The sequence below is a fragment of the Ranitomeya variabilis genome, chromosome 4 (assembly GCF_051348905.1).
Source record: "Ranitomeya variabilis isolate aRanVar5 chromosome 4, aRanVar5.hap1, whole genome shotgun sequence".
NCBI lineage: Eukaryota > Metazoa > Chordata > Amphibia > Anura > Dendrobatidae > Ranitomeya > Ranitomeya variabilis.
Window position 1 is genome coordinate 657,808,134 of NC_135235.1, and position 11,277 is coordinate 657,819,410.

At 41.5% G+C, this 11,277-nt stretch overlaps 1 protein-coding gene across 1 annotated transcript in view; it reads left to right on the plus strand.

The window, feature by feature from the left end:
- LOC143767489 (uncharacterized) overlaps positions 1–10,117 on the plus strand; it is a 32,109-nt gene extending 21,992 nt beyond the window's left edge. The window contains exon 7 of the mRNA XM_077255876.1: positions 8,472–10,117. Within this exon, the coding sequence (XP_077111991.1) occupies positions 8,472–9,406 (935 nt within the window). The 3' untranslated portion in view covers positions 9,407–10,117. The remainder of the gene's footprint in view (positions 1–8,471) is intronic.
- The last annotated feature ends 1,160 nt before the right edge of the window (positions 10,118–11,277 follow it).

Consider the following 11,277-nt stretch of genomic DNA (forward strand, 5'->3'; position numbering starts at 1 on the left):
ACCTTACATGTAACCCGCTCGGAATGTAGCACTCCAATGTGGAGTTTCACCTCAGCCACAAATTCAGTAATCTCCCCCTGAGAGAGAGGAGCAGCATTGATGGTGACCACGCGGATAGGATGAGACAGTTTTTCAATCCTAAAACCTGCTGTGCGCGCAAACTCCTCATCAATGAGATTTGTGGCTGAACCACTATCCACAAAAACAGTGATTGGCAGCTCACTGCCAGCGATAAAAACCTTAGCAGGGAGCATGCATTGAGAAACCACCATGGAGGATATACATAAGCTCAGACTGGTCTCCTCCACACCCTCTGAGCTTAGAAGTTTTCCGCCGTTGCGTTTTTCTTAGACAGCAGAGGACAGATGTTAATAAAATGACCAGTTTTACCACAGTAAAAACAGGCTCCCTGCTTCCTGAGCTCAGGGACTAGACGCTTCACATGTGACACCCCTGCGATTTGCATAGGCTCCGTGGGCTCACCTGCAGCAACCTCACGTGAACCTAAACCCTCTCCCATAGGCGGTGTCTCATGTTCTCCCTGACGCAAACGGCGATCAATGCGGACAACCAGACTCATAGCGGAATCTAGAGAAGTAGGAGTCTCGTACATCAGAAGGGCTTTTTTAACCCTTCCAGAAATCCCATGTATAAACTGACTCCGCAATGCTGGATCATTCCATTGTGTATCGATCGCCCAGTGACGAAATTCAGAACAGTAATCCTCTGCAACTCGCTCCCCCTGGTGAATAGTGCGTATCTTAGATTCTGCTAGAGCCATTCTGTCAGGTTCATCGTAGATTTTTCCAAGAAAGGAAAAAAAACTCCACAGAGTCAAATGCAGCAGAATCAGATGGCAAAGAAAACGCCCATTCTTGGGGATCCCCGCTTAACAATGACAACACCAGGCCCACACGCTGAGCCTCATTACCCGAGAAGATCGGGCGCATACGGAAATATAGTTTGCAAGCTTCACGAAAAGAAACAAAATTACTGCGTTCCCCAGCAAATTTTTCAGGCAAAGGAAATTTAGGCTCAGCAACTCTTCCTGTCGCTCCAGCTTGCACATTAGAAACTGCTAGTCCCTGTTGCTGTACTGCCCCCCTCAACTCAGTGACCTGTAGGGACAGCGCCTCCAACTGGCGGGTTATGGAAGTCATGGGATCCATGACAAACACAAAAAAAAAATAAACCCCTTTTTTTTTTTTGTTGGGCCGATTATCATGTCACGGGGAGACTAGGTGAGCGACAGCTAATAACCCGGGCCCCTGCAATTTCCCTCAGACTAGGGAAATCCTGGCTGACCCTCTACCTGAAGTTTACACTGATGGTGTGCATGTCCAGGCCTCGAACCTCACCCTGCCTCCTGTTTCAACCCTAAGCTGAAACCTCTGCCCACCACCCAGTGAAGAGGTAATTCACCAATAACCAGAGATAGCACAGACAAGGGTAAAGGAAAATATACACCACGCCGCAGTCACTCAGGAATATACTATAAATGTGCAGGGCAAAATAAATACAAATATAGGAAGGAGTAAATAAGACAAAGGAAAATACACCACCAGCAACGAATCTCCAACAACCAGCTCTCCACTCCGAACCGAGATAACTACGCACAAGACAGAAGCTATAATCGGCGACGCCCAATGATCAGGAGAGCTATTTAAAGGCAATGGGCATGGCCCAGCTTCGAATCCGAGGATCAGGTAAATTAACCCCGGAACAGCTAGATAAAATCTAGCCGACGCCAATGAGCAAATAGTGGTCAAAAGCGGAATTACCGCTGTCTATCGTACGACCTGGTCTGAACAGCGTCCGACATGACACCCACCTAGAGTCACTCTTATTTCATCAGTCCATAAAACCTTTGAAAAGTCAGTCTTAAGATATTTCTTGGCTCAGTTTTGACGTTTTATCTTATGTTTCTTGTTCAAAGGTGGTCGTTTTTCAGCCTTCCTTATCTTGGCCATGTCCCTGAGTATCGCACACCTTGTGCATTTTGTTTCTCCAGTAACGTTACAGCTCTGAAATATGGCAAAACTGGTGGCAAATGGCATCTTGGCAACTTCACGCTTGATTTTTCTCAATTCATGGGCAGTTATTTTGCACCTTTTTTGCCCAACACGCTTCTTGCGACCCTGTTGGCTATTTGCCATGAAACGCTTGATTGTTCGGTGATCACGCTTCAAAAGTTTGGCAATTTCAAAACTGCTGCATCCCTCTGCAAGATCTCTCACAATTTTATACTTTCCAGAGCCCGTCAAATCTCTCTTCTGATCCATTTTGCCAAAGGAAAGGAAGTTGCCTAATAATTAAGCACACCTTATATAGGGTTTTGATGTCATTAGACAACACCCCTCCCCATTACAGAGATGCACATCACCTGATTTACTTAATTGGTAGCTAGCTCTCAATCCAGAACAGCTTGGACAACTGTATAAAAAGTATCATGTGATCAAAATACAACTTGCCTAATAATTCTGCACACAGTGTATGCGATTTGCCTTAATACTTTTCATTGTAAAAACTGAAGATTTATTTCTAAATATCACGTCGGTGTCTCAATAGCAGTGATAATTTCTGCTACATATGCAGAGAATACAGATGACATCGTCGGAACTGCTGTATGTTTGGTCCCCTCATTCATTTGATGGACCCCCAACATCCATAGTTTCGCTCATCCCTAATCCTGGCATCTTTTTGGAAGATTCTACTTTCTATTTATTTTTTGCACTATTGTTTACCTTTTTGTAATTTATCAAAGCTAAGTCAGGACAGGAGAGGGAGGAGACTGGGGCCGATGTTGACTGTAAATTTATCATAAGTTGCTAAACTGAACCGATGGATCCCCAACATCCATAGTTTCCCCCATTCCTAATCCTGGCATCTTTTAGGATGATTCTACTTTCTATCTAATTTTTGCACTACTGTTTGTCTTCATATGGTCGCTACAAAACCAGGTCACATCTTTCTGGACAAATTTCACTTTTCCCCCTTCAAGTAAGGGCCAAATGCGATTTTTTAAAAAAAAAATTTTTCCCTTCTTTATTTACTCAAAATGGGTTATTGGTGCCTTTGTTTGTTTTTATGGGGGGTGGAAATTCTACTTTCTAAGATGTGACATTGACAGAGTACTTCCTTCCCTCTCCTTTCTTTGTTGACTAGGCTTCAATACCATCATCCTGTTGATTGACGGCTCCCCATTGCCTTTCTTAACGCAGACATGCTGAGTTAGTACTATCGACATTGCATGAATTGTGCAGCGAGATAAATCTGCTAGTGGCACTGAGATCCAAGTTAAGCACTGGAAACGAGAGACCCTTTCAGAGTTATTTGCCTTGCCAATGCGCAAGATCATGCAATGTAAACCACACTAACTCAGTGCTCCTGCTCTGAGTTAGGTATCAGTGTGCCAACTGTCAATTAACATGGCATCAGCAGAAGAGAAAGAACTGATCTGTCAATGCAACATCACAGGAAATATAAGCTTGCCGCCAGGAGCAGTTCTGTGACTACGCTGAGCTAGAAGAGATCGGCGCAGGTCGACCTGCCAATAAGTGCTTAGACCCACAGAGGAAAAATAAAGTCTGGGTTACCCTTTTTAGCAATAATTATCCTTTAAATAATAGTAAAGTAATTAGATCCTTGGTAAGACAATCCATCTAGGCTCTCATAAAGTAACTAAATAAACAAAAATGTAATGAAATGACACACCGATGTTCGGCCTCTCAGCATCAGATGTGATAACTGGTTCCCAAAATTCTTAAATTTCCCGACAGTCCCAATACATATGAGATAGATCTACTGCCTCTGTGTTACACTTGGGATATTTAGAATATTTAATATATCCGATCTTCTGCATAAAAGCCGGGGAAGGTGCAACCTGTGAATAATAGAATAGAATATTAGAACATTCTCCCATGTGACATAGAGAAGAACATTACCAGAATTTACAATTATTTACCATTGTTTCGGATAAATCGAAGATCTGATTCCCAGAATTTATTCTCTTCTGAAAGTCGATTAATCGAATGTTTTATAGGGAACTAATTCTGCCTTTATAGATTTCACTTGACAAGAAATAATCCATGAAAGGATATGTTCCCCAAAAACGAAAAACCAGGGTGAAGACTGAATAGAACGTCTTACCTGCATATAAGGAAAGAAATCTGAATCCTCTAATCTTACTATAACAATGTGAGGTGATGAGGGTGCTGAAGTAGGCTTATTTGGAGATGTGAAGGGCACCGTTATATATTTGAGCATAAAATTAATATGAAGTGTTTTGTCGAAAGTGATTTTCTTTCTACCGTTGTTCTGCACACCTTGTGCACCACGAGAAGTAAAGCGTATTTTCAGCTTTTTGCCAGGGCTGCTGTCATCTGTGCTGTTCTGCATGTGGGGGGAACAGCTTCATCATGAGCTTTGTCCAGTGACTTTTTGTAATTTATCAAAGCTAAGTTCGGACAGGAGAGGGAGGAGATTGGGGCCGATGTTGACTGTAAATTTATCATAAGTTGCTGGATATTGATGGCACTTAAATTTTTGTATGTGTGATATGTAGGAGTGTCCTGAGTGGGGTGTCATATTTTGACAAAGAATGAAAGAAAGTTGTGGTCAAAGAGCAGGAGAGTGGTGTAACTATTCAGATTGTCGTTAGTGCAATACTGGGATCTTGGCCCCGCCAGTATGTCAGATGTATGGGCTTTTGTAGAGTTCTTGATCCTATAAAGACATACATGTTCGCCCTCATATAGTAATGCCCCTCCTTCTGGCTCTTTCTTGTAATAATCTCCCCAACCCTGTGTACAATGCTTTAACATTTTCCCCTCATTATGGTATAATTTACCCACTGTGGTATAATGTCCCAGTTCTAATAAAATGTCCCCTATGCTTGGCCCCTTACATTCTTCTGCAGCATATATTGAAAGGAACTAAACAATTCTACTCCCCTTCTCCCGCTCCCACATCTTGCGGCTTCCATTTCTGTAGCCAGAAGCTGGCTTTGGCATGCCAATGCAGGCATAGCATCACGACCCTGCCATGCGCTGCGCATAACTGACAAGCCAACGTCCGCTGCCAGCCTCTGGCCGGTGGTGTGTATTTCAGCGCAATCCAGGTGAAATTGGGCCCTCTCGTGGTCACACCCTCTGTATGCCCGTCTTCATGTGTAGGAGAGTTAGTAAACTGAAAGGCCTAAAGAGCAGGTTAGAGCTAAAAGATGAGGGAGTGGATTATCAGTGGAGTTGTTAAAGCCCCCCTTGACGAGAGTGGGAATGTCATAGGATAGAAACTGCAGATGCTAGATTGTGATCCATGAAGCGACGAGGTTGGGTCAAAGGGTGGTACACAACTGCCACTCAAAAGAAAAAAGTGCTGAAATGTCTGATGATGTTGATTTCAATAGAGGGGAGCATAAGTAAGGTTACTGAGGGGATGATATAAAATGTAAATTTTAATTAAAGAAGCCAACCCTTCCACCTCGGCTGTTGTCAGGTTTAGGGGTATTAGAAAAATCTAGCCCACCGTATAAGAGATATGGTCCTGCAAAAGAGAGGGAAGTAATAGCCCTCAAAAAAGGATATACAAAGTGAGATGAGACAAGATAGTTTAAGTAAAGTGCAAAAAATCTTCATTAATACAGCTCACTCACATAAATAATGCGGGCATTATAGCCCAATGTACAAAAGATAAGACGAGTGTTAAAATATGGAGGAAATAAAGAACCAGGTGGCACTATTCACAATGAACATCCAATAGACATATATTAGTCATAACATGCACTAGCTAAGAACAAAATATATAGGCAATTCTCCAAAAGAGAGAGGTTTCGTTACCTATCTCAAGTCCAAAATCAGTCTATATAAGACATGAATACATCTGACTGGCATATGCTTTATAAGACCGGAGAAAACAAGTGCCGCTCATAGTGCATAAAACAGCCTATTGCTTACCTATGTGGGGAGGAGGAACCAGATGAAAAGTACACACACTAGCCCCTAGAGAGCAGCAGTAGGTGGTGTCCAATTAATAGATCCAAGTTTCAGTCAGAAAGCCAGATCATTAAGAGACTTTGAAAGGAAGAAATCATGAATGCAAAGGAATTTGTTACACACTGACCGGGAGTTCCAGAGAGCACAATTAAAGAAGATAGAAGGCATACTTTGAATAATAATAAGATTTGCCGGGTATTTGTGTGCAGCAGAAGGCAAGTTAAATTAGGAATAGGAGGGTTAAGGAAGATGTCTCCTTCTACTAGAAGAATAGAGAAAATGAGAAGACTTTTCAGTTATTTGGGAGAGCGTTTCCTGAGTTGTATGGTGGTATTGAAATGATTTGAGTGTCTTAAGAATGTAAGAGTATGTAAGCTGTACATGGGAGAGGGGAAGAGAAAAGGACTGATGAGGATGGAATGTACAGAATGTTTGAAAGGACATGTAGTTTTGAAAGAAAGCAGCAGCTAAAACACAGATGAAGCCAATAGATAAGCAAAATTTTTCAGTGAACGAGCAACATGTTTGTTTGAATAATTTGCGTAGCTTGACTGTCTTCTGCCCTGTGTGCCTGCTTTGTTTAACTGCTGTGCACTTAAAAAAAAAATATGGCCCTTATGCAAAATTTGTGTAAGTGCCTCTCATCCCTCAGCAGTATTCTTCAGAGATAAACTAACAAACTTGCTGGACATCTTGGACCATATAACTTTGAGGTGAGTTAGGTAACCTTTCAGGATTTGTGAACAGACACAATAAAATCTACATATGCTATTATGTAAATCTTGCAAAGTTAGAAGAGATGATTCAGGATTTACAAGGGTTAACAGCAGAGAATGAATCTATATCTGTATGAAGAGAAAGTAGATGAGCGCTGGATCTGTGCCATGTTCAAATTTGGTGTACAAATATGGCACTGAAACAAATTCTGCACTCATGCCCCCTTCAAGGTACCGTATTTTTCGGACTATAAGATGCACTGGACCATAAGACGAACCCCAAATTTTGGGTGAAAATAGCAGAAAAAAAGATTTTTATAAGTTGGGGGTCCGTCTTATTGTCCAAATTTAAGGTATCTTACCTGAGGGCTGGTGGTGGTACAGCAGGGTCACAGGTGGCATGGTGGCGGTAGAGGTGCGGTGATGCTGAGGCGCGGTGGGCAGTACGGTGTGCACCTGAGCAGGGTCCCTTCCTTCTTAGGTGGGCAAGGCCGCAGCCTGGTGTCCACAGGGGTGTTTGCGGCAGTGGTGTGGCGGCGGCAGAGGTGCGGTGATGCTGAGGCGTGGTGGCCGATATGGCGTGCACCTGAGCAGGGTCCCTTCCTCAGGTGTGGTGACGCCGCGGCCCGATATCCAAGGCGAGCAGCAGAGCCAGGTTAATCACCGGTTTCTCGGTGGCCATCTTCCCGAGGCAGTGTGCAGATTGAGTACTCTGCTTCCCAGGGCTTCAGGAAAATGGCCGCCGGAAGAAGCACGTGCACAGATTGAGATCACGGTGGCCATTTTCCTACAGCCGAGATCTCAATCTGCAAACTCGGCTTCAGGAAAATGGCCACCGCAATCTCAATCTGTGCACGCGCAGCCTCCCGCAGCCATTTTCCTGAAGCCCCAGGAAGCAGAGAACTCATCTGCGCACGCACGGCCTCAGGAAGATGGCTGCCGCCACCGAGAAACCCGTGATTCACCCGACTCTGCTGCTCACCTTGAATACCGGGCCGCGGTGTCCCCTCACCTGTGGAAGTGACCCTGCTCAGGTGCATGCCATACCGCCCACCTCTGCCACCGCCACACCACTGCCGCAACCAACCGGTAAGCCTGCGTTCGAACTATTAAATGCACCCCCCATTTTCCTCACAATTTTTGAGTACAATATGAGTATGAATTTGAGTGATTGTGAGTATGGAATTTATGGAGTGCATCTTATAGTCCGAAAAATACGGTACATAAATATTGAATCTGAGAGGGAAAAAAGCGAATGAAAAACATTGGTTCATTACATATTCTCTTGCAGATCAACTATGGTGCAAGAACTTCAGTAGAAAGCATGATAAAGTGACTCCATTTCCCTCATGGAATTCATAAGCGTGGAGACTTTTTTGACCACCCAGGCACTTTCTGGAAAATAACATACAGTTAATGCTGCAAAGAGAAAATTGATAATATGCTATCTTAGCACTCCAGCTTGTGGTTCTGGACACATGCACATAGTATTTTTTTAAGTGGGTTCTCCTGTTACAGCAATGCCAAGCATAATGACGCTAACAGTGTTTGGTCATATGACCAATGGTTCAGAAGCGAGGGGTACATTTGTCTTTGGGAGCTTTAATTTTGCTAAATTGGTTGTTGAGCAAACCCTCTAGTTTTCCATTAAAGGATGGTGGATGTGAGTGGAGTCTTGCAATATCTATGGACATTTTAATAAAACATATAAAAATATAGTTAAGGATATTTTATTAAAAAAAAATGTTTTTATTCTTGGCAGATGATTGGACCAGGAGTTCAGAGGGACATCTGACATCTTCAGTTTTTACATCAGATGACCTTGATATCACACAAGATGCATTTGAAGTGAATGCAATTATTCCAGATATTCCACCACCTCTTCACAGCAAAGCTCTATCATCTGATCCTTTTAAACAGGTCCAATCTTCTGATGCATCAAAGACTATTGGAAAAAATAAAAGCCATAAAAGAAGCATTAAAAATGAAATTGCTCCTAAAGAAAAGAAACCAATTTCAAATTCAAAGTTTGGAAAATGTTTTTCCTTTAAAAGGTTTTTTGTTAAACATCAAACAATTCACACAGAGGAGAAACGATTTTCTTGCTCAGACTGTTTGAAATATTATAATCAGAAATCACACCTTGTTACACACCAAAGAACTCACACAGGGGAGAAGCTATTTTCATGTTCAGATTGTGATAAATGTTTTGGAGATAAATCAAATCTTGTTAGACACCAGAGGATACACTCAGGGGAGAAGCCATATTCATGTTTAGAATGTGGGAAATCTTTTAGAGATAAATCAAGTCTTATTACACATCAAAGAATTCACACAGGAGAGAAGCCTTTTTCATGTTCAGAATGTGGGAAATATTTTAGCCAGAAATCACATCTTGTTATGCACCAGGGAACCCACACAGGGAAGAAAACCTTTTCATGTGCAGAATGTGGGAAACATTTTAACCAGAAATCCCATCTTGTTATACACCAGAGAATTCACACAGGGGAGAAGCCATTTTCATGTTCAGAATGTGGAAAATGCTTTGGAGATAAATCATGTCTTGTTAGACACCAGAAAATTCATACAGGGGAGAAGCCATATTCATGTTCACAATGTGGGAAATGTTTTTTCCACAAATGGTATCTTCTTCAACATGAAAAATCTCACACGGGGAGAATCCATTGTGATACCTAAAAGGTAAGAAATGTTTTTCTTAAGTCATATTTTGTTAATTATCAAGAAAAAAAAACTCACGCTGGGAGAAAACATATATTTTGACAAGCCGTACAAGAAAACATAGAAGAGGCAGCCAAAGTAATGACAAATAAGTAAATGAAAAAGGGATAGTAATTTAAAAATATATGCAGTTACTAATGGACATCTGTTACCTAAAAAACAATATTCCAAGTGCATGGAATGTTTCAAATTGTTATATACTTATATAGTCAGTACATGAAAATGCTGACAGTTCCTCTTCCCTCTAACTTCCAGTTTCAGTGATCTGCAATTTATTACAGTTTCTTATAATTCACAATCTCCGTGTGTGAACAATGTCTTTATCTTATCTACATTACAGTAATAAATAAATTCATGTTGCAACTTACTATTTACGTAGTAAATATAGGGCAGCACTGTGGCTCAGTGGTTAGCACTGCAGCCTTGCAGCGCTGGAGTCCTGGGTTCAAATCCCACCAAGGACAACATCTGCAAGGAGTTTGTATGTTCTCCCCGTGTTTACGTGGGTTTCCTCTGGGCATTCCGGTTTCCTCCCACATTCCAAAAACATACTGATAGGGAATTTAGATTGTGAAACCCATTGGGGACAATAATGATAATGTGTGTTTCTATATAAATAAAGAGATTATTATTTACATATATGATCTATTCCTTATTTGTAGGAACATCTGATGTGATCCATTTTCTTTAAATCACTTTCCATTCTTAGTGTAGTAGTTTTTTTCACCTTCATTGAAAGTATGAACATGGAACTGCTACTCAAAGTATATTTTCAATTTTTGGACATTACTACTCATATTGTTTTATTTTGGGTTATTGGTGCCCGATCCTTCCTTCACCCATTAAATGCACTTTTTTGGTGTATGACAAAATACCCTGCACTATTTATTTTGCTGGTCCATCGCCTTACTAAATCACTGGAGAAGGACATTATGCTGAGAGGAATAGAAGGTACAAGGCGAAGATTAAGACCAGAAACTTGATGCAAACAAAATAACTGTGAGGTCCCTGGTTGACCTATCTATGCTTGCACAAGATCGATCTTCTTACAGTTCATTCATCTATCAAGTTGCCATGGCTCGAGATTGAGCCAAAGGCCGTTAAATAAATGAGAATAGATTCCCTTCTCTATTCTGCAATATTATTGAGTTTAAGGAGACTTAAAATTTAAAATCATATTCACTTCTCAATAACCTGAGCTGCAAAAATGTACACTTTATACCAGAGCTGGGCAAACTGGCATAAGAAAAAAACATGCTCTTTACGTCTGCCGTCCATCCACCGTCCATCCGCCGCCCACATATCTCCGCTATCTGCAACCTTAGAATGCAGACAGCAGTGAATACATTGGTGGAGGACTGTATATCCGAGGCTACATGGAGCACATGCTGTAGATAAGAGGCAATGTAGGGCTTATGCTGCATATATGGAGGCCCCTTGGGAAAATTAATTGCTCACCCCCACTTTATACCAAAAACATAACACATACACTGACAAGCAAAAGTGTAACAATGTTTTGAACTTTTGAATTTCGGCTCAAAATCTCACCGTCCACTACTGCTTCGAACGCGAGACTGCCACCATTTTGTAGACAATTATTTTGCCTAGCTCATACATAAATTTGAGTTGCAACTATTTAGCATATGATTACTTATACAGATTCTTGTCATGCCACTGCACTGTTACTGTTTTGCTGTTAAAAATCTAAATTTAAATTTTTATTTATTGAATCCACATTTTGGCTTTCAACACTGCCTGAATCCTTCTGGGCATGCTCTCGATCAGATTCAAACATGTCTTGACAAAAATCTGATCCCAGGTCTCTTCCA